This window comes from Cynoglossus semilaevis, chromosome Z (genome assembly GCF_000523025.1).
Source record: "Cynoglossus semilaevis isolate Cse_v1.0 chromosome Z, Cse_v1.0, whole genome shotgun sequence".
NCBI lineage: Eukaryota > Metazoa > Chordata > Actinopteri > Pleuronectiformes > Cynoglossidae > Cynoglossus > Cynoglossus semilaevis.
In genome coordinates, this window is record NC_024328.1 from 8,985,467 (window position 1) to 9,009,063 (window position 23,597).

At 41.3% G+C, this 23,597-nt stretch overlaps 2 protein-coding genes across 3 annotated transcripts in view; one reads left to right on the plus strand and one right to left on the minus strand.

Annotated features, from left to right (window-relative positions):
* Positions 1–307: 307 nt before the first annotated feature.
* Positions 308–9,856, minus strand: LOC103397783 (LETM1 domain-containing protein LETM2, mitochondrial-like). Of its 2 annotated transcripts, XM_008336155.3 has the most exons (11): positions 9,621–9,856; positions 8,901–8,969; positions 7,516–8,041; positions 6,531–6,674; positions 5,016–5,159; positions 4,690–4,893; positions 4,339–4,458; positions 4,125–4,244; positions 3,800–3,916; positions 3,584–3,652; positions 2,859–2,932 (listed from the first exon to the last, which is right to left on the minus strand). In XM_008336155.3, exons 2-11 carry the CDS (start codon positions 8,945–8,947, stop codon positions 2,876–2,878), a joined length of 1,548 nt encoding a protein of 515 aa, XP_008334377.1. In that variant the 5' UTR covers positions 8,948–8,969; positions 9,621–9,856; the 3' UTR covers positions 2,859–2,875. The 2 variants fall into 2 exon arrangements, with proteins under 2 accessions (XP_024908953.1, XP_008334377.1); XM_025053185.1 differs by having other exon boundaries at positions 308–2,932; positions 8,901–9,856.
* Positions 9,857–11,692: 1,836 nt separating this feature from the next.
* The window catches only part of LOC103397827 (histone-lysine N-methyltransferase NSD3-like), a 21,518-nt gene continuing 9,613 nt past the window's right edge, over positions 11,693–23,597 (plus strand). The window contains exons 1-16 of the mRNA XM_025053236.1: positions 11,693–12,206; positions 13,425–14,269; positions 15,410–15,646; positions 15,744–15,912; positions 16,012–16,166; positions 16,617–17,150; positions 17,205–17,273; positions 17,350–17,515; positions 17,605–17,705; positions 18,414–18,459; positions 18,588–18,718; positions 18,818–18,943; positions 19,896–20,022; positions 20,123–20,323; positions 21,569–21,748; positions 22,345–22,491. Of these exons, the coding sequence (XP_024909004.1) occupies positions 13,469–14,269; positions 15,410–15,646; positions 15,744–15,912; positions 16,012–16,166; positions 16,617–17,150; positions 17,205–17,273; positions 17,350–17,515; positions 17,605–17,705; positions 18,414–18,459; positions 18,588–18,718; positions 18,818–18,943; positions 19,896–20,022; positions 20,123–20,323; positions 21,569–21,748; positions 22,345–22,491 (3,190 nt within the window). The 5' untranslated portion in view covers positions 11,693–12,206; positions 13,425–13,468. The remainder of the gene's footprint in view (positions 12,207–13,424; positions 14,270–15,409; positions 15,647–15,743; positions 15,913–16,011; positions 16,167–16,616; positions 17,151–17,204; positions 17,274–17,349; positions 17,516–17,604; positions 17,706–18,413; positions 18,460–18,587; positions 18,719–18,817; positions 18,944–19,895; positions 20,023–20,122; positions 20,324–21,568; positions 21,749–22,344; positions 22,492–23,597) is intronic.

Consider the following 23,597-nt stretch of genomic DNA (forward strand, 5'->3'; position numbering starts at 1 on the left):
TGGCTGTTCCAGAAACAACTGTTGTCATGTTGATAACTGTGTCTATATTATGGTCTTTAAACACAATTCAAAGATTTTTTTCTCTCTCTTTTATTTTAGGCAGCAGATCACCAGAGCATTGAACCACATCTCTTCTGCATGGACTTGCATCTGGTATGTAGTGTTTAACATTTTACTGTCCTCGGTTACATGCATGTTAAACCAGTCCATCTTTCTAGTGGGATTCAAATTTAAGGCACCTTTACCTACAGGAAATAATATGTCAAAAAAGAGATTCACACACACACAGAAAGACAAAAGTCAGAAGCCTATTTAAAATAGGTTTAATGAATTCAACTTTGTAGTTTTCTGTTTTTCCATTTAACCCTATCACCCCCTCTGAAGAGTTACAAAAAAACGGCAATGAGAAAATTCTGAAGTCAACAGAAATGAACTGTAGACGGAGGACACTTCTTTAAGAATGAGATGGATTGTGACACAGAGCTGGCTGTGAAAGCAGCCGGTACTTGACAGTTTTCAGACAGGCACGGAAATGTGAAGCACAACACAAGACTGATGAAAGTGAAGGAAACAAAAACTGTTCAAAAGAAGGCGACGTGTGAGGAGATTCAGATTAAAACTGTATCAGAGAATGGGACAAAAATGCACTTTATCTAACAAAGGGAAAAGACATTAACGTCTGTGAGGCACAGCAGAAATATGAAACCACTACAGCCGTCAGCTGTACAGATCAACTCAATATTTTTAATTCAAACCTTCCACTAAAACAAGTGGTAATGACTCACAGGACTTCCTGTGACATCACAGTGGTACTCCCAGCCAGATTCATCAGTGGATATGTTGTATATGAACATCATTAAACTTAATTCCAAATAAATTACAACAAAAAATTAAAATGTGACACATTTTCTTTGTAGAAGCCAATATTCAGTCAAGTTCCAATAAAACCTGACAATAGGATGTGGATACAAAAGCATGCGTTAAAACAAATCAATCAATACGGCCAAAACTTGAGACAAAAACATATTAAAATACAATAGTAAACTAAGAAGGGATTGTTTTTCTTCATCAGTCTTTAGTGGATTTTTTAGTCACATCCCTTTTAAACAAATCTGATTTGTTTGTGATTACAAACATATTGCATTTCCACATCCATTTCTGCACTGTTGCTTTAATTCACGTTTTGTTTGGAGTTTTCTGTTAAGGTTTTTACATAGAGAGTTTCATCTAAATGCAGACAGATGTTAAAAAAAACGGAATGGAAATTCTGAAAACCAGACACAATGACCTGGAAGAATTTGGGTAAAAAGTGAAATAAAAGCTTTAAAATGTGCAGATGTAGTGACCACAGGGGGCGCCAAACAAACTGACAAAATAGCTCAGATGAAGAAAAACACAATCCCAACTGCCATTTGAAATTATGCAGAAATAACAAAAAACACTGAATCTTCATAATGCACCAATGTATTAAAAATATCCTTTAAACTTTAGCGACATTCTCTGGGAGGTGCACATGAAGGAAAGGTGGAGACACCTGGCTGCTTAACTATTGGTTAACCCATCATCAGGGAATTGACTATCAAAGTCAATAACTGTTGTTTATTATTCCTTACATTTTTCTTTAACAAAATTAAAAATACTACTTTTTTAAGTAAACATTTCAAGGATTCTTTAATACTGAATCTATGGGTTGTTCAAAACTAAATTTGAAGGGTGTTTAAAAAATATATATAAAAAAACACTAATGAAATTCTAAATTTTCTTTAACAAAGCGAATTAACAGAGGGAGATGAATGGGTTAAACAAATATGCACAACACTGTGCACTTCTGCGCATTTACTTTAGTGCACATTCTGGACATCCATTTATAACTCAAGGTCAAACACTGTCTTAATGACAGGTTACTTAACAGATGGAGTCGGGTTAAACCAGTCATAAAGCTACATAGTTATCATTGCCACAAAAAAAAGAAATCAATCTCATTTGTGGCCTTGGGTCGACTCTCGTCCGCCTCATTAATAATACAGTATATCTTTGAGGACATAAACATATTTTCTTTTCAGATCAAAAAGATCTTAGTGTCATCGTTTAAAACACAATCCATACACTGTATGCAAATAAAATATCTTTTTTTTTTTTAACAGATTACAGAAGATAATTAGTGGTTTCCCAGACATGACCCTCACCACAGTCAACTCTGGGGTCTACTAATGTTTCACTACTATCCCCGGTCTTCATTTAGCAGTTAAAGCACCAGCAGGGAACTCTAGATCTAATAAGATCCTGACATTTAAACTGGTCCCCCTGCATTTAATCAAACTGGGCTGCCGTGTGATTCCTGAGTGGGGCAGGATCAAAATCATTTTGTTCAGCTGAAAGATAATTTTCCAAACATTTTTATCCTGAACAAGAGTTAAAATGCTTGGCAAATAATCTTCAATAGATATTCGGCCTTTGCATTGCAAACTGTAAAAAGGTGCTGCTGCTGCGCGATGAGATAGGGACGAAAATGTACAACATATTTACACATTTACAGGAGGAGCAGGAGGAGATGGTTGAAGTTGGGTCTAAATCAACTTACAGGACAATGATCCAGTAAGAGTTCTGTCTGGTTAAGTGGACAGTTACAATAAACGGAGTGGATAACAGTAAAGTACACAGAAGCTGCTGCTGCTGCTAACATGAAGCAAAAGCACCAGTAGACATCTGCTTTGCTCTCCCCCCCCAGGAGATTTGTTCATATTTTTTCTTCTCTTTCTGGTCCACACAGGACAGAAGCTTGTTTACCCAAGTTGAGGACCTCAAACAAAAGAAGGTCCCATCAAGTATGGAATGGAGCCCATCTCCTCTTCAGTCCAGAGATCCTGGATCCTCTTCACACACCGTTGGCACTTATTTTGCTCTTCTGGGACAGCTCTGTTGCAGCTTTAGCCTGGAAGGACACACACAAGTCAGTGTAAATATAACTGACATTGTTTCCTACTGGAATTTATTTGCATCCAGTTTAATGAAAGGTCTGAAAATACATTCTAATCACCATTTACCTGATAAGAGACAACAGATAGTAACATAATCACACATTTAAGTGAAGTTCAGGAAACCTGAACATCTTCACCCCACTGTCAACAGCTGCTAAAAAAAATTAATCTTTTCAAATACAAATAGTACAAATAAGAGCTGAAGATGAGATGCCGACTAAATGAGATGCCAGCTAAGAGATGATATCAAAAGTGTGACAATTGAAAAAATAAATCTCACAAAGACTAAGCCTTAAAGTGTTGCTTGACATCATGATGAGCTGTGGGTTTATTATAGAAACTTAACTGGATGTGTACTTGACAGGGACAAGTCTAAATTTAGCTTCTATTTTTAAAACCTCACATAGCAACTTGCTGTTTGGTGTTTTTTTTCTACCGCCCGTCTTTTCCTTGGGGTATAATGTCAATCTGTTTCCCAGTACTTCTACTGATTGTACTACTTGATGATCAGTGTTGGTAGAAACTAACTGGATTCTGCAGGAACCAGTTCTACACTAGTTCCTGTGGGTGTAACATCCCAATGATCTTCAACAGTTGTTCCTCACCTGAAGGACTTCAGCGGGCGTCAGCGGTTTGTCCGAGACCACAGGAGCTCTGTCTCTTAACTCTTCCGCCTAAAAGGTGACACAACACACCATTATTATAATTTTTCTACATGCAACAGCAGTGACTGAGTTTCGAGGCTCAATACAAATGTTACTTTTACTGTACAAACATTAATTTTTTATGGACTGCACATAATTGATCAGGAACTCACTCACCGATCGGTCTTTGATGATGAGAGCGGGATCTGCCATCATGTCAGTACCGACGGAGGAGGGGTTAGCTCCTGTGTTTTCCACTGGGAGGGCAGGAGAGGGAGGAGAAGGGGCAGCTTTCTGCACGAACAACATAGAAACATCAGATAAACAGACTGACTGCATCAGACAAAAGATTTAAAAAAAAGCTGCTTGGTTTCACGTTTTTCTCTAGTAGAAAAACTGTATTTGGATCTCTTCTTCAGACATGTGGCGTATTATTAGCTGCGTCAATAGTCTGACGCCCACTGTGAAGAAAAATCTTTAACAATCAGTTAAAAAATCTAACCTCTAGTTTGGGAACAGGTGGGATGACTGTTGGTTTTGGTTGGAGCTCAGTCAAGTACATGGCTCTGGAGAGCAGTAGCAGTGAGGGAGGGACGTTCTCCTTCAGGTGCAGATCCAGCCACTGATGGAGGAGAAAAAAAAAGTTTTATCAAGAGATGTTGGGCTAAATAATAGAGAAAAATCATGCATGTCACTAGAAGTGCTCAGTTACTGACCTGCTGCAGCTGCATACGTAGCTGATCACTGGTCAGACCCAGTGACCTCATCCCACGGTTGTGACAAGCTGCCTGTAATTCTGACACACTCATAGCTGTTACACCCTCTGCTGAAATCATCTGTGGAGAAAACATGAAGGGACTGAGGGTTTAGAATTTGTCACAAGAGTGAGAATAAAGCACGACTCAATATCAGAGTCTAGATTTTCTATAAATAACCTTTAAATTAAAAATGTATTTATACATTTATTTACCTGCATTATATATATTTTGTGTAAAAAGTTATGAAATGTCTTTCCTTAATTCATTATCAGCCACAACCACAACCAAATCACATCCTTTGTCCTTCACCTCATCATCTGATTTTATGGTCCTCAGCTGCATCATCAGCTGAAACCGCAGCAAGTTGTTGGTGCCGATGGGCTGCAGCTCCAGCAGTTTGCACAGAGCCACCAGCTGGGGGCGCTCCAGGTGCTCCAGCGTGAGTTCATCTTCAAACAGCTTAGAGAACTGGACAATGTCTTTTGTTTTAGGGTGCTCACCGCTGCCACGGACCTAACAAAAAAAACAACAACCCAAAGGTGTCAATAAAGTAGGTGCAGTTTACACATTGTCAAAAGTTTAAAACAAATACCATTTGAAGTTTACATCCAGATTGTGAAGGCTCTGGCTCCTACCTTTTGGACATATGTGGAGAAGCGCTGCGTTTCATCGTCAGTCTGAGCTTTAGCTTTGTTCCTGATGGCCATCTCTGCGATGGTCTCCTGCAGAAACTTAGCTAGCTCCAGCTTTGCTGCCAGACCCTTCTTCTGCTTCTCCTCCTGCAGGAGAGAAAAAAATACAAAAATATATTAGAATACAGCAACATATAAAGGACACAGAAATTGTAATTCCAAAATACAAATAAAAATAGTTATAGATTGGGTTTTAAATTCACTATCTTAAAAATATCTAGCGTAGACATTACCTGTCTGGAACCTGTTTTAATAATAATAATAATAAATTTTATTTAAAAAGCGCCTTTCAGGTCACTCAAGGACACTTTACATAAAATAAAAACAGATAATAATTTAAAACAGGCCATAGAAATAAAATAAAAAACAGATAATAATTTAAAACAGGGCATAGAAGCATGTTTAAAATCAATGATGAACCAAAGCACAGATGAGGGAGGTTAGAGGGAGTATGCTGTCCGGAACAGGTGTGTTTTGAGTTGAGATTTGAAGGTGGGGAGAGAGTCACAGTTACAGAGATCGGGTGGTAAGGCGTTCCAGAGATGGGGAGCAGAGCGACTGAATGCTCTGGCTCCCATAGTACTGAGGCGGGCGGGGGGGACGGAGAGGTGGATGGAGGAGGAGGATCTGAGGGACCGAGTGGGGGTTAAGACGTGGAGGAGGTCAGATAGGTAGGGGGGGGGCAAGATTATGGATGGCCATGAAGGTGAACAGGAGAAGTTTTGTAATTGATACGGTATTATTTTGCATGACTTCTTACCTAAACGTTTTCCAAATGTTAAAAAATATTGATGTCTATTGCCCATGGCTATGGGAGAATTTTTGTGAAGCACTAAGCTCTGCCTAAGTACATCCACAAAGACCCACTTCATCGAGCTGACAGGAATAAACTAGAAAATATTTTTAAAACATGTTTTAAACTCCCAGGCAAAAACAACAACAGAAATGTCAGCAAGTGGATGACTTCTTACCTAAACCTTTTCCAAGTGTTAAAAAAAAATAGATGTCTATTGCCCATGGCCATGGGAGAATTTTTGTGAAGCACTTAGCTCTGCCAAAGTACATCCACAAAGATCCACTTCATTGAGCTGACAGGAATAAAATACTAGAAAATACTTTTTAAAAATGTTTTAAACTCAAAGGCAAAAACAACAACAGACAAACTTCAGCAAGTGGGATGGTTAAAACAAAAGAAGAAAAAGAGACTTATAAACGTACATACTGTATACACACGTCTTTCAACATTTTTGCAGACCTATAGAGAATAGGTTGTGTTATGTCACAGCTTCAACAGCCAATTCTTCTGATTAGATTAAGTCAGCTTCCTGCACGACTGAAGGTTGTTTATAAAGCAACCGCAGACATGAGTTGCATAATCCTGATGAATAAGGTCATAGGTCATCAGGGGCAGCTGGGTGTGTGGATGTCTTTTTTTCCTGTGTGTAAACTTGTACATGCCTTTTTAGATTCTGTCTCAAAGGTGGAGGGCAGCATCTCCGGGAAGAGTTTCAGGAAGACGGGCAGAAGGAACTCCATGAAGGGAACAATGATAAACACTGTGAAGGGAACCAGCCGGAAGAGGTCAGCACAGGTCCTCATCAGCTGCAAACACAGGAAAACAAGGCAAATTGAACTAAAGGTATAAGTACGGGGGGTAAGGTTTTATGGTTATTTTCAGCATTGGCTGCTCGGATCTTCAGTGTCGTAATTGGTCGATCGGTAAATTGGCATGTGAAAGCCAGAAAAATGCAGCTATGTTATATTTAAACCCAAAATATAAAAAGTTTTCCAATGTTTGTTATAGTCACCAAAATATAGAGATTTTGCCTTAACTGTCACAGAGGAGCAAAAAACAACAATAACACACACATGAAGCTAAAATTTAAGACCTTAACATAATGACTAATAAGATTTAACTAGGAACCATTCATCTTTGGGACCCCCTGCTGGTAGGATAGCGTCACTGTTAAGTTGCCCAGGTCAATGAGATCCATTACAGGAACACTAAAGTTCAAGTAGTACTTGTCATAAATAGCTAGTCAGAAATGGCATTTGAACAGCGTGTATCTCTGAACCTGGTGCAGACACAAGTTAAAATGCAAGTACATTGAAACGTGCTATATTTAATAGTCAACAGTTAATTATTCCACTGTCTCCACTTCCTCAGTCATTTCATAACTACTGCCTTTTGTCTATGAGATAAGTTCAGGTTGTTGTTGAATTATGCAATAAACCATGTAGAAAGGTGAGAACAAATCTTTTACAATAGTTCAGTGAACTGCTGAACATAGACTTGACTTTTCCTTATCCACATCACAACCTACTGAATATTATGGGAAGTAGCTGCTGTTGCAACTTGTGAGTGATTTGCTACCTCAGTGGAAGCCAGTTATTAACATATGCAGATCAGTCTTATAAACATGCTGTAAGAGAATTATCTCACCCTTCTCCTCTCCCTCCTTGTAAGGACTTGTCCGTGTAACAGCCTCCACACCATCCTCCCTGCAATTTTAACGTCGATTCCCAGTAACCGAAAGCCATTGTAATAATGCTTCAACTCGTCCACAGCCTTCTGATACAGAGTTTTTTTCACAACTGCCTTCTCCTCCACCGGAGCAGCAGTGGCCACAGTGGTTGTTGCTGGTGACGGAGTATCCTGAGATTGAGACACAGTGGCTGCAGAGTTCTTTTTAGCTGCCGCAGAAGGGTCCGGTGCAGCAGCAGGAGAGCTCTTACTGTCTTCTGGCTTTACATCCTGGAGCCACACACGTGAACTATGCAGCGAGCGGGCAAACAGAGCGATGGCGTGACCACGGTCAAGGGCATGGCCTCGGCTGCAGTGGGGGTAACCATAACAAGAAAGTCGGAGTGGGAGTGGGGTAATCACGCGGTGGGGAGCGTGGATGTGGAGATAGCCTTTGGGAGACAGAGAGGAGCAGCTGTGCTTCTTGGACAACAAATATGATCCCCTGTTAACAGTAGCAAGAAAAACAGGTAACAATTACATAATGATAAATAAATTAAGTGAACAACTTTCTCTCATTGCGTGTTTTATTTGGTGCTTTTAAAACGACTGCATATTTACCATCTTGAATCTATGGGCTGTTTATGGGCAATATAAATGCATTTTTAACACAACTTTATCTCAATTAGAGCTGCATTACATTAGTAACCTTTGGGCGATTCATAAAAAAAAGTCACAATTTACACCTCATCTACAACAGTAAAAGTGTAGTTCAGACATTGAAAATTGTTAAACACGTCAAATGTATGTTTTTCTAATCTACAACTAATCATCATTCAGTGTAAACATTAAACAAAATTGAGGGATTCTTAGATGTATATTCTTAAATGTGCTCAGGCAAAAACGGGGTCATAAACACCAGTCTATTTTGTCAACAACCCCCTCTACTTTATGACCTCATTAGTCTGTGTTTACATTGGACATCTGGTGCTGTTTAACTAGGCACATAAAGAAGCATAATGTGCAAAATGTAGGTAAAGCATTTAAGTGTATAGTTTTGGCACTGATTTAACACAAATGATTTGATGCTTTGATGCCTTCATAGAAGTACAACTACTCTGAACTACTGTTGACTTCAAACCAAAATTAGCCCTTTTTTATGGAGGCTACCACACTGGACCACGTCTTCAGTCAACGGGAAGCTTCAGTTCGATCACAATTAGCAAATGTACGTCATTCAACACAAGAAAAACCGGCCTGCATCCAGGAGCCGAGGATTTCTAGGAAAGGCTACTCCTGTCTGCCGAAACCAAGCACGAACCTGGTGTGCAGCTTTCCTGAACGAGACTTTAGGGACAACTTACCGTGTTCTCGTGACTGCAACGATCACCTGATGACTAAAGACTGCCATCGTATGGGACGCTTGCAAATTTCTGCTTAAGCACATGTAAAGAATGGGGAGGGGAGCAGACAAGGGAGACGTTACAGGTGTCCTATTACAATTCACTCACATGCTGCAGCTACCGGGGCAACTGGAAAATTACAGACACCAAAACATAGGCCGCAAATTGTAATTTAACCATAAATGACACTTAAACTAACACTGCCATGTCACCTGATTTTGTAATATGATCTGACATTTCCCCCCTCCTCTCACTAATTCGATTCAGAAACAGAAACGAACCGCATGTATTTATCGTTAGAATGAAACTTGTTTTCGGAACAGCGAGTAACAGTAACTACACCGTAACCACTACTACTGTTGTTTATAACGTGTGTTCCATGAGTCATTTGCTAATAACTGACACTTAACATTGTATGATCTATTTAAAGAGCATGGCTTTTATAGAGTACAATAATAAAATACGCAATATTTTAGTTATTTTACATTTATATTAGCTTTTGTCTATCTGCATGATTACGTTATAATATAGGCATGAGTGTTTGACTGATAAGAAACTTAACTAACTACTGTATGTCATGCTAAGAACGTCAGAAACGATCCATAAATAGAGTAGTTTTGGTTGTTAGCTTAGTTTGTTAGCTTAGCTGCGCGTTCGCCAGCGCAATGGCAGAAGACTAACCTGCGGCCTCAGGCCCTGGCTATGACTGCCGCTGATCACTGAGAGTTCTCTGAGACACGAGTCCAATAACCCATTCACAAGATGCCCCAGAAGAAACACGGACAATGGAAGTGACGACCGAAAGAGTGACTTAACCCATTTAGGTTAAGTCCATTGCTTTTGTGCGGGCCCAACGAGTGTCGTGTTGGAAGCTATTGACCGTCCGCTTCGCTGTGCGTGCACTGCCTTTAAACGTCAGACGTTTTTTTTAACTCTCAGGTTGCGCATGCGCTTACTTCGCTTAGACCTATGGGCTGTACTGAACTCATCGAAGATCGTCTTCTCAACCAGACCACTCATTCGGTGGCTTAGAAGCCACGCCCATCGTTAGGTGGAAATGGGCGTTTACCACAACATGGGTAATTTTCCTTTTAGTGATGGGAAGACCGACTCTTTTTTACTGATTGGGATCTTTGACTCTCGAACAGTAAAATGAACGAGTCGTGAACGAATCTTGAACTTGTCATTTTATTTGTTTTACAGCAGGTGGCGCTTTAGTCCTATTATAGGCGTTGTAAAGAAGGCTGAGGTTCTCCGATACTAAATACTGAAGGCAACATGGTTTGCTTCCGCTGACAAAGTCTACAGACTACAGACAAGTACACAAAATGCCATGAGCAATTAAACAATGTGAAAACATAAGAAAGAAAAACACACCACAATGTGAAGATGAATGAGAGCAAAAGAGACCCGAGCTCTCTGTCACTCGTGAACGACACATCACTACTCTTTTGAAAAGCGCAGTAATATAAATGAGTTTCTATAACAAACTCCGATAAATGAAAATTATTCAGGAATCACGTTTAAACAGAAAAAGAGAGACGCTCAACACAGACTATTCTCCCCGTTTTGGACGTAGAGAAGGACGTTATTAAATAACCCCTAATGTAATATAATGGCGTAATCAATGTAATGACCAACAAAGAAAAGCTTTTATTTAAAAAAAATAATTCAAATAAAATAAAATAAAATAAAAATAAAAATGTTAATGACAAATCCTGACAAATGTTCCTTCCTTTCTCCGTAGTAACCTGCTCCTTTTTTGCTAAATACCAGACTGCAGACTTCTTTACCAGCTTCCATAATGTTCAGGTGAAATTGTAACTTGTAACTATAGTCTCTATAAGGCCATTCTACTAGGTTTCTTGACTTGTATGTCTGTGCATAACTGTATGGACCGCCTTTCTACTGCCAAAAAAATGATTTCTTCTGACCAAATATTTAGTATACATCAGCCTGTCTTGACAGTTCTCTTCAGGGTACTTTGACCCATTTTGACACACCAGACTGGGCTAAGTTATTAATGTTCTTTCTTACTAATTATTTCTAGTTAATGTTCTTGTTAAAGTTTTTATTTCTATTTTGTTATTTGCCAGATTTGCTGAATTTGCTCAGTACTGTAGATCTCTCAACTTCTACACAACATGTCTTACTGCAGTTCTTGGAACTACAAAAAAATATTGTTGCCATATTGACATTGTTGACAAAACAGCTACATTTTAGGATTTTCTAAATAAAGGACCTCCATTTCAACTTTTGTTTCATGTTTTGAGTGAACGTTGAGCTACATGGTTGATTGCAGGGCTCAGTCCATTCTAGAAATTGTTCCAAACATTAGTTACTCCGGTGTTCAAAGAAAATGTCAGGCTCTCAACCAATTTAGAAAATATCTGGAGGACTCTAATTAAAACCAATTTTCACAAAATTTGACCATGCTTAGTCCACAAAGAAAAGCGCTCTGGCTGAAATAGGCTACAAACAACAGACTGTCTTGTTGCGAGGCAGCTTTGCTGGGCACCATAGCAAAATCAACCATTGCTGATTCATTAATTAAGCCATTTATTGCCTAATTTCTTTAGGGGGGGGTGGTTAAAACCACCATTCACACCAAATTCACACCAATGGTATATTTATTTTACACCAGAGTACCAGGAGGAAATCCATATCAACAGAAAAGACCATCACCAAACCACAGTTTTACCACACTGATTTATTCTTTTGTATTTTAATGTATTTATTTTTCGGCTGAAGTATTACACGTGCGTATTTGTGTTGTCCCGCTTTCCTGTAAACAGAGACAAATATAAAAGAGAGAAAAAATCACTCCCTGTAGCGCCCCTGCTGACCTCTTTGGTCCACATCTGTGAGATTCGATGCTGATTGAGCAGCGCGCTGATATTTAACCACACGTGTGGCTACAAATCAGCGTGATTAACGTGGCTACACGATTCAAACGGACGCTAAGAAGTGGTGGAGGCTCAAAGAACAGATGTGCGTGTGCCTCCAGCAGCTTTTTCTTAAATAAATAACCCCAGTAGCCCCTACATTGAGGACGAGCCAAGCTTTGGGATTGGACAGCGACCAGATAACGTAACACCCCCTCCTTCACTGTGTGGAGAATTGCTTTAAAAAGACGAGGAAAGGCCTGCGCGCTATCACTTCTGCAGGATTGTTGTTCATTTTGGTTTCCAGGTTTAATTTAGCCCACGGATTAAAAGAGGACGCGTCGCTGACTGGTGAATGTGTTTAGAATGGGACTCGCTGAAGGTACAGACATTGTTTTAAGTTCTCTGCATCTCTCCACTCGGCATCAATATCCGCGCTGCTGCTGCTCCTCTGCTCCCTCTCCTCTCCATTTAGCCATGAGCGTGTGTGTTCGCCGCTGTCGATGCATGTCGTTGTCTTCTCCCACCAGTCCCTTCTCCGTCTCCACACACACACGCATACACACACCGTGTCGGTCGCTCATTTTCGGGCCACATTTTTTGCACCCAAGCAAAGCGCCAGTGGTGGTGGCACATTCATGCCAGACAATTTGATTTAAAGGGGCAAAGGCAGCCATATTGGCAAATGCGCGCTAGCCTAGCCAACATTAGCTCCCTCTCTTTCATCTCCTTCCCCGTGCACAAATTAAGTGCATATCGAAAATTGCATACGGCTGTATGTGCTAACCAAGAGGAACACCGTCGTGTTCCCGTTTGGTTTTTATTGTTCAGTGTTTGCAAACATTATCCTCTTTTAAACAGCTCCCCTCTTTTTTTGATGCCAGGTAGCTTCAGGCTAACACTGAACATGTTTTGTCTGCGCACTCGTGTTATAATATCACCACTGTGTTTTGACCATCTAAATAAATGTTGCCAAACACACGATACCGTAAACTCGGCCAGAAGTCAATGCATGTTTCTGCTGACTGTTAGTTGTCACTTTAGAGATGTTCACATCACTGTTATCCACCTTAGATCAGTGCTGGGGAATCCTGGCTGTACACAAATGAAACAAACAGCAGCGAAACATACGATTCACTGCGATCACACTGTTAAACTGACTGATTAGTATGCTTTGTAAATGATAAAAATAAAAAAATAAATTTATAGTTAGATACACAGGACGGTGGAGTGAGGAGCTACTGGTGGTTGCCCTTTGTTTTTGCACCAGAGACAGACATGTGTTGGTATTAATGAAATGAAGAAAACGGGATCAAAATAATCTTAAAGCTTAAATAATCCATCATACAATTATAACTATTTTGTTTACTATTTTGTTTGCATTTAGGCTGCAAATGGCCACAAAGTTATGCTCTTCCAATCTGTGCATTATATAAAGATGTTAAATGTATATGATAAAATAGTAGTAATATGTGTATTGGCTGACTGTGTGTGTGTAATCGTGCACTAGTTGATGTTCAATGTCAAACCTGCAGAGATTGAGATGATCATTGTGTCATTTACCTTTACCTGTGTCCCATGTCATGTTCCCTGTTATTAGGTCCAGTCAAAGAAAAAGACAGTTAAGGATGCAGGAGCACAACAATGGATTTCTCCTTCTCTTTCATGCAAGGGATCATGGGAAATACAATTCAGCAACCCCCTCAGCTCATTGACTCAGCCAATCTCAGACAGGAAGGCACCTGTGACACCGGCAGTGACCCGGGCGAGGATGGCGGTCCCTCCTACGATGCTGCCCTGGATGCAGACTTCTACCCGCCATCAGGTTCAGAGGACATGCAGCAGGTCTCCAACGGCTTTCCCCCAGGTCTGGGCATTTACGAGCCCCAGGCTAAGTTTTCTCTGTACTCGCAGTTTCCCAACGGCTCAGCCAATGGCTACGGGGCCATACGCAGCTACAGCGAACACGGGCTCATCCCAGGGGAGGGCACCGTCCTGAGAGGCCCCGGTCTACAGGACAGACCTTTGTCCCCGGTGTCTCCCCCGCTGCCCACTCATCACCCACACCTTCACCACCATCATTCCCATCACCACCACCAGGCACAGCACTTTCACACAAACACTCCTCACATACAGACGCACCCTCACCCTCAGAGTCCCCCGCCTCCACCACTGCCATCCCAGCACCACCTGTCTCAGACGCCTCACATCATGACCCACACTCCCCCTGCGCCTCCATTACACTTGCCCTCCTCCAGTCCGCCACCGTCCCTCGTGGACAGTACCCCGTCTTCTCAACAATCTCACCCCCCGTCCAACACCCCTGTTGGGGTACTGAAGAAAACCAGCTCTCCCGAGATCAAACTGAAGATCATAAAGACGTACCAGGATGGGAAAGAGCTGTTTGAGTCTGCGCTGTGTGGAGACCTGCTCCAGGAGCTGCAGGTAAGTGTCCACGCAGCGACTTCCGTACTCTACTGGGGTCAAACCACAGACAGAACATGTCGAGACACTGACCGTTTCTCTGGTTTTGTGCTGGATACATGAGATGACATAATATACTGTAATATTGTTACCAAAGGCTCACATCAACTGCATTAGACAGCGAGGTGTACACACTGAAGTTGTTATGATGCAGTGTTTTTTTTTTTTTTTTTAAATTCCACTTGTGTGTACTCCTTGACCGCTTGTAGGCGTGAGATGTAAAATTAAATGACTAGTCTTTGCATCAGATCCAGACACAAAACAGATAATCTCTAATAAAACTCATTGGCTGGGTTTTGAGAAAAATTAATTTGGTTTAAATTTCAGGTGCATTAGTCTGTGCTCTCTCTCAGTGCAGAGAGTGCGAGGGGGGGAGTGAAACACGGGGAAAGAGAGACACGGGGAGAGGGAGAGAGCACATTCTTCTCCTGAGATGATAAAACATCTGACAGCTGAAGGCATTAAAATTTATACCTATGGTTCTATTGTACGCAAACTGGCTGCACAAATGTATATTCTAATGAAATGTGTATATGTGAGTGTACAGTGTGATGCACTGTATCCACCACTGGAGAACAGTAGTCATTATTTTTCAGAGATTTAATAAGATTAAACTAAAGATTACACAGAAAGAATCTTTTAATTAATTGTTTCCCAAAGACTGGGTCGTGACCCTCAGGTGGATGGCAAGAGATTTTTTTTTTTTTTTTTTTGGGTCGTCTGGCAGCATGTTTCCAAGGAGTTTACGAATAATGTTTATTGACTTGGGTCGCAAAGGTTTGTCAGGTTCTGCTCCCCAGAAAAAAAGTTTGAGAAACACTGGTTTAGATGTTACTGGTGTTATTCAACAATGTGATCCAAATATGAATTGAATAAGCCAAATATAAGATCAGTATCTTTGCAGTGAGATGTTTCCTCTGTGTGTATTTGTTTCATCAGTCAATTTATGAATTTTCTATACCACATTTTCTAGATACTATACTGTGTAGTTCAGATTTGATCATTATCAGGACTTGAGATTGTTGATGTATAAAAACTCAGACATCAATTGTTGACCACTAAAAAAAATGTTTTATTATTTTATTTTGTGATGGTCTAAAGGACTCTCACAAGAAGGAGTTCATTCAGCCGCAGCGCAGACACGAGAGAAAGAAGGAAAAGAGGAAAAGGAGCACAAGGGTGCAGCTGAAAGTCCGGGAACAAAGCCTGGACCAAACAGAGACCCAAACAGGGTCCACGGGCCAGACGGACGACACGCACACCCAAGCCCCGCTGAGAGAAGCACCTTTGTCACAAGTAGAGAAGACAGTTATCAAAACCGACTCAAAGACACCAAAGGCAAGCAGTCGATTGGTTTTTGGTTTCTCTTCTTCTATAAACGTGACTGCTGCATTTTTTAGCAATCAGATCCGTCACTTCTCATGTTTCTGTTCAGGTTCCTAAGCCGTCCGTCAGTCATCCATCAGTAATCCAAGAGACGGGCTTCTGCAAGGAGTTTGTGATTGGAGATCTTGTTTGGTCTAAGGTGGGCACCTACCCCTGGTGGCCCTGCATGGTCTCCTCTGACCCACAGATGAAGGTCCACACACGCATCAATACCAGAGGTAACGGGAGTCTGAACTTTTCTAAATCTACTCATTATCTGGGACCAGTCTCTAAATACTTTTGAGCCTGAGTTTCCGTGTTCTTGTTTTGCTGCGCAGGTCACAGAGAATACCATGTCCAGTTCTTTGGCAGTGTCGCTGAGCGAGCCTGGATCCACGAGAAGAGGATCATCACATATCATGGAAAGCAGCAATTTGATGACCTCCAGGCAGAGACTCTGCGCAAGGCGTCAAACCCTGTGGAGAAACATAAGGTTTGTTCAAACATGATATTTGACGACTTCTAGCAAGAGCCAGATTTTTAGTCAGACTTGACTCACTTTAACCCAAACATGTTGGGAATTAAGTCTTGTCCTGTTTTACATCATCACTAACATTGCAAATCTGTCCAATCGGATTCTTTGTCTTCTACACCATTGTTTTCCAAAGACTGGGTCGTGACCCTCAGGTGGGTCGCAAGGGATTTTTTTTTTTCCAATCGTCTTCCATCATGTTTCCTAGGAGTTTACGAACAATGCCTATTGACTTGGGTCGCAAAGGTTTGTGACTTTTAAAACGAGTCCCCAGAAAAAAAGTTTTGTGATCAAACCCTGCTGCCTGTTGTCAGTGTTCCTACTGACATGTTATTCTAGAGCCTTACCTTCATTTTCTTCTTCTTGTTCTTTCTTGCTCATATCATGTTTTTCCTGTATTTTCTCTTCAAGCTTCTGAAGCCCATCCCCCAGCGAGAGCGGGCTCAGTGGGAGGTGGGTGTGGGCCACGCAGAGGATGCCTTTGTGATGACTCGACAGGAGCGAATAGACAACTACACCTTCATTTACGTGGACCCCGACCCCACCGACGTCCTGCCCAGCAAGAAACCCAACATGCGGGCCGAGAAGCGGAGCCGACGTTCCAGCGGCTCCTTCGGCAGGAAGGAAGACGCGGCGGTGAAATTTCCAGACAGAGAGCTACTCCCACGAAGACAGCTGCCACGCAGACAGTGCAGCATCACAAACGCAGACAACAGCACAGACACTCAGAGCTTAAACGAGGAAATCGGTCAGGAGTGTACGACTATGTCCCCAAGACACAAGACCAAGCAGGACTCTCCACCCCCGGTGAGAGCCTGGAAAACAGCGGCTGCAAGAAAACTCCTGCCGCTCTCCATCACCATGAAGAGGCTAAATGTGGAAATCACCAAATGCGATTGGCCGCTCCTGCAGAAGAAAGCAGCTCCCTCTCCTAAGAAGGACGACGTTCCAGCGGCTCCTTCGGCAGAAGAGGAGGATGAAGAAGAAGAAGAAGATGAGGAAGAGGAGGATGACGAGGAAGAGGAGGGAGAAGCCCGACGGCCTGACCTGGGATACTGCTCTCCTGAGGTTTGTGTCACTTTCTTTAGTAAAGGTTCCATTAGCAGAGCTTCGCTGTCAGATTTTCACATGTTGATGCTCTCAGCAGAACAGCAGAACTAAACCAGAGTCCAGTCCTGGGGAAGAGGAAGACGGTGATATAGGGGAGGAAGAGGAAGAAATGAGGGGAGGCTCCCCCGCAAGTCGGAGGAGCGAGGAGGGAGGGGCCCAGCAGACCTCGTCTCCCGCATCACACCACAGCAGTCCGCAAGGTCGGCGACCACAGACACAATGACTACATGAGGTGACGGATTGACGCAACGTGGTTCGTGAAACGTTACAACTGTCGATGTGTTTTCAGGCTCTCAGGAGAGAAAGCTGCAGCGGCGGTCAGTTAAGAGCAGGTCTGAGTCTGAGCGAGGCAGCGATCCGGTCCCCAAGAAGAAAACCAAAAAAGAACAGGTAATGATTCAGTCAGAACATGAGGTCGTTGAAGTGAAAGGTAAAATATGTTTTAGGAATGTTGTTATGATGCTTGATGCATTTAAGGAGGCTCTTCTCCAGATTGATTCTTTTTTATTTCTAAATTCAATTTCAGCACTAAAACATCTAAACTCACAAAATGTGAAAGATATCATTCTGCTATTATATCTGGTATGCTTGGTATTTTGTTATAATAGCAAGTCTTACTGGTTACTTATCAGGCAAAAATGAAATTAAACCAAATTAGTTTTTCTCAAAAGATTGTGCTCATATCAAGGTTGCACTGTCCAGTCCAGGACCAAGCTCATAGCCCCAGGTGCTCACAACAAAAATCAAATCAAATCATTTTTTTTCCAATAAGAAATAAATAAGAAAAAAATGAATTTGTTCCGGCCCTCTAAAAACTCCATTACTGCTAGTAACTATGGAAAAGAACATGTTTTTAAATGCTGCAGAGACGTACACACACACAGACACACAAATTATAGTATATCAGGATCCCTGTGATATTAAATAAAAATGTGGTTTTAGACCTTTTCAATTTGGCTTGCTTGTATCTCGAAGGTTCCACTGTAACAAATACTTGAATACTACTGTGAATTTTTGAGTCACCAACTACAGCTTGGTCATTTACCCCTCGTGTCTTTAAGGTCTTTAACTTTAATGTCCATGTTTAATTACCTGCAGGCGGAAACAGCTCCTGAAACCACACTGAAGACCGGTTCACAGAAAGGTACTCTGTCCCCTCCGTCCTCCATGTTTACTGTGAAAACTGCATGAACATCTGACAAGTGAAATTTATTTTATAGTTTAATTCATGTTTTTTTTTTTTTTGCCATTAATTTACATGTGATTGTTCAGGAGCCAGTGAGATTTCAGATGCGTGTAAACCCCTGAAGAAGCGAAGTCGAGCATCAACAGACGTAGAGATGGCCTCATCGCAGTACAGAGACACCTCCGATTCTGACTCCAGAGGTCTCAATGATCCACAGGTAGAGAACAGCGAGCATGAAACCCCCCACTCATAACTGTCTGCTGACATCAGCCAATCAGGTTTTCTTTAACGTTTCTTAAACTCCTCCACGTCACAGGGTTTATTTGGGAAGAGTCTTGATAGTCCAGCAGCGGCAGATGCAGATGCTTCAGATACTCTGTCTGTGGATTCAGGCCTGTCCCGTCAGGACAGCAACACTGGAAAGAGAGACACTGTCTGCCAGGTCAGTCAGTCATTTTACAGTTTGTATTTTTATTCTTACTAAAGCTGTCAAATTCAATAATTCACTTGTGAAATTATTAGCTTAGAATTTTTAATGCACCTAAACCAGTATTTCCTCAAATCAATAGATATTATTGTAAACTCCTGGGTAACATGATGGGAGATGACCCAAAAATAAAATAAAAGACCCAGTCTTTTTGAAACAGAGACTCAAAGAATGAGCCACACTGAAGATCCAGTAGTTCCATTGTCACCACCTTTCACTTTTTGTTGCCTGTTGTTGTCTGTATTACAGGGTGATTGTGATCTGAGTATGATTTTAGGTTTTCTGGGCTTAAAATTCAAAGTCAGTAAACATGTAATTTTCACACACTACATGAAACAGTTTTTAATTCACACCTCAAGCTTCAAATAAACACTTCATCATCCAGTGTGCGTTTGTAGAGAGTCCAACCTCAGGTCAGATGCCCGGCTTGCGTCAGACTAGCCTCATCAGGCACAGTGCAGAGCCCATTAGCCGATTGAGATAATTGCAAAATAAATTGCGAGGGACTAAAGAGTAACGAATTTAGCTGAGAACGACTTCACTGCTGTTTTTGTCAACTGTAAATGAAGAAAAAAAAAAAAGAGCTATTATGAGGTTTTTTTTTTTTTTTTTTTGCTTTTTTGATCTAAACATTTTTCAATATTAATACTTCTACAAATAAAAACAGTTGTGTTACACAAACATCTATTTGCTGCTATCTTCGCCATTTGTTCCAGCAATACACACAGAAAAATATGGCTTTTCAGGATTGTCATATTCAAGAAATCAAATCTTATTTAATCGTAATTGATTAAGATTAATCGTGAATATTCAACATGAATGCACTGGTACCCTGTGATTGATCAGTTTCTAATGACAGCCTTAATTCTTCAGATCTTATACCTGTCGTTCTGTTGTCTCACCGTAGATCTGTGAGGTTTATGGCGAAGGCCTAGTGGTCTGTGAAGGCGACTGCAACAGAAAGTTCCACTTGGAGTGTCTCGGTCTGGCGTCCCAACCTGAGAGCAGATTCATGTGTTCAGAGTGTAAGAATGGTCAGTGCACCGAGCTGCGGCGTCATCGTTGATGTTCGTGTCAAGTGTTGTTGCTTCTTCACTGACTTTAACCCCGCCCCTTCCACACTATCCCCCCCAGGCAATCATCTGTGTTTCAGCTGTAAAACAGCAGGCCAGGAAGTGATGCGCTGCTCCGTGGCGGGATGCGGTTGCTACTACCACGAGGATTGCGTTCGAAAACTCCCAGGCACCACCAGCAGTCAGGCTGGAAGCTTCAGCTGCCCTCAACACATCTGTTCCACCTGCTGCCTGGAGAGAGACCTGCAGCGGACCAGTAAAGGTAATACTGCAGGGCTGAGGACCAAGGCTGCATCAGCAGAGTGTGAAGAAGTTTGTTTCCAAGATATTCTTGGCTCCTTAATGATGCTATTGAACACTGGGAATAGTAATGAGTGCATGGGTCAAGGCCGGACGTTTAGAATTGTGTAGGAGAGGAGTGCAAGAGGCAGCAGCAAGCACTGCAATTGTTCGGAGAGAAATTATAGGACGCAGTTTGTCCCACAGAGGTTAACATCCTTGATGTTTGCATTTGCACAAAACCTTTCTTTGGGTGGAAGGGGAAATTGTAGCAGCGATACTGATTGGATCTTGAGTAATAATTGCATTGTATTTCAAGTTAAGTTCATATCATGTCCCAACATGCAAGGGGGGGGCGCTTTTTGGAGTTTACTCACTCCTCAAAGACACTGTCTACTACACCCTGTGACTGTACATGCTTTAAAACGGTGACCCTTAGAACCACAGACCGGTAGTGTCACCTCGTCCGTTTAAAGCACTGTTTCCCAAACTTTGTTTTCTGAGACCCATATTTTAAAAGTCACCAACCTTTGCGACCCAAGTCAATAGACATTATTTGTATATACTTATACTCCTGGGAAACATGATGTGAGACGACCCCCCCCAACCCCCCCCCCCAAAAAAAAAAAAACTCTTGCGACTCACCTAAAGGTCACAACCCAGTCTTTAGGAAACAATGGTTTAAAGGATCATTACAGGGTTTGTTAAGGAAAGGTAAATGTTCAAAATAAAACATCTTTTAGACTCTAATCTGTTAGTATTGGACAAATTATTTTTGAAAAGAAATTCTAGATTATCTTTAAATTGCAAAAATATTAAGAGATGACCAGATTATCTCAGAATAAAGTGAATTAATAATTATTTCTCTGCAGCCCGGTAGCAATTGCCCCCCGGACCGGTACCGGTCCATGGACCAGGGGTTGAGTGCCCCTCCTCTAAAACGTTGCATGTACTTGTTTGACTGTTAACTTTGCTAAGTGTCTTTATCAATGATTACAAACTGGCGGCCCGTGGGTCCACCGAGCGGTCCAAATCCACCTTTTTTTTGGTCTAAAAAGTCGAGCGTTGAAACCCAGAGATAATGTCTCTCAGGTTTTTCCTATCTATGAAGGAGATTAACCGTCTACAGCCAAGGACAGCGTGTACAGATGTCACAAACTGTTCGACATGACATTTACAAAAGTGCACCTTTGTCGCATTCTGAAGTGGCTCTTATCTTCCTGTCCAGGTCGGCTGATGCGCTGCATCCGCTGTCCGCTGGCCTACCACACCGGAGACAGCTGCATGGCAGCAGGTAGCGTCATCCTCAGCCCTCACATCATGATCTGCAGCGGTCACGGCAGCTCCAAGAAGAACGGCCTCCTCAGCTCTCCCATCAACGTGGGCTGGTGCTTCATGTGTGCGAGAGGTAAGCGCTCACCGCTGTCCACACTCAGCTCACTTCCTGTCCTGACAGCTGAGATCCAGCGTTGACCCCTGAATGGACTTGAGACTTGACTCGTACTTTTGAGTTGACCACAATAACAAACGTTAGCTGTTGTCACTGGCATTTTTAAAGTTAAGTAAAAGTTTTTAAAGTAACGGCTCAATATATCTCACCCCTCCTCCCACTTTTTATTTTGATAGTGTAACATGTTTTTAAAGCACTAACTTTCATCTCTGGATGTTATTGATCCTAATTATTACGTGTTTCATGTTCGGTGGTCTTCATGAAATGTGTGAAATGTATCATTTCTCCATCACTTTACTAACACTGAATGACCGAGGCTTTTCACACTAAACTCATCCTAAAGTACTGGATGATGATGAGTGAGAAAAGATGCTTTTTTTATCTCTTTTTTTTAAACAACTTTCAGCCATTTTTTTTTCTTTTAGACAAACTTATACCTTTTTGTGTTTTAACTGTCTGTAAGCGCGTGTGTGTGTGTTTCTCTTTTTGTGATTTTGGGTAATTTGGAGTTTGACTGCGGCTCACACCCGTCTTTTCCTGTGTGTCTTGTGTAGGGCTGTTAGTGCAAGACCTTACTGACAACATATTAAGTTCATATGCCTATAAGTCCCACTACCTTCTGACTGAGTCAAATCGTGCTGAGTTGAAATTACCTATGATTCCCTCTCCTTCGTCAGCTACCAAAAAGAATATTGGGAAAGGTAACTGAACAGTTTTTCTTTTTCTCCATTGACTCCCCCCCACTCTCCCTGCTTTGTGTTTGTGCTGTGCCTGCTCCTGCTCTAATCTCCTCTCCCTCTCTGTGTGCTTCTTTCTCTTCTGCAAAGCCCAAAGGTGTAAATTTAATTAACTGGTCGAACCTGCAGTTAATTTAAAATGCAGAGCAAACTTGGCTCCAAAAAAAATCCAAAACATTTCGATAAAAGAACACTGGCCCTCCTGCAAGACTGTTTACATCTTTGTCAGTAAAAAAAAACACCTGTCAGATTACTGCGTCTATGGTTTATAAGCTGTCGTTTTCTGATTGGCTGAGTTTGACATGTACGTCTACAGACAATTTGATTCAGTGTTTTGTTTGAATCAGATACAGATTTAATATTATAAACGGACAGATCTGTTATTTCACAGAAATCGTCTCCACGCACCTTTCAGACACAAACCTTAAAAAAAGTCTGTCCTAAATCTGACGAGAAGGATGGTACGTTACTTTCAGGTAATGGAAAATCAAAAGTTAGCAGGAGAAATGAACCCAGCTGAACGGTGTGGGTGTCACAGGCTGCAAAAGAAATAAACGGTGAGGTTCCTCCGTTGTGGTTGCCATGGTTTCCCATCAGATCAACTAATCCAGTGGTTGTGGTCTTAAGAGCTGACAGTATATCTTTTTTTAGACCCGCCTTTCTGTTAAATCTAGAGAAATAATCTTAATACACCTACTTCGTTATATTTTATTTAAGTTAATTAAAGCTTTATTTTTAATACTTTATTTAGAAATAAATTCAAAACAATGTGATGATAATTTTGTTGTATTTAAGCATCAACATATTATGGTTATAGATAAGGTTCTCCTAATACATTATCATTTATTTTATTAAATAATCATTTCAGTTTAATTATTACAGTGCATTTAAAATTGACTTTAATTAAAAACATGATAAAAAATTCCAGAGAACACCTTAAAAAAGAAAATCCAATTGTAAACACACTAGTGAACAGGAAACCTCGTCTGAAGGTTCTGTTCATGTGAAGGTTCTTGCATGAGGTCCAGTGAACTATTGGGGTTTTTTTTTTGTGTGCATTAACATTATGA

What these genes read in the sequence shown, in the direction of transcription:
- LOC103397783 (XM_025053185.1), bottom strand. Translation starts at nt 8,983, where the DNA reads ATGTGCTTAAGCAGAAATTTGCAAGCGTCCCATACGATGGCAGTCTTT. An exon ending in TCTCCACATATGTCCAAAAG is followed by an intron (nt 4,894 to 5,015) that starts GTAGGAGCCAGA and finishes TTTTTTTGTTAG; the next exon opens with GTCCGTGGCAGCGGTGAGCA. An exon ending in CCATAAAATCAGATGATGAG is followed by an intron (nt 4,459 to 4,689) that starts GTGAAGGACAAA and finishes TTTTCTCCACAG; the next exon opens with ATGATTTCAGCAGAGGGTGT.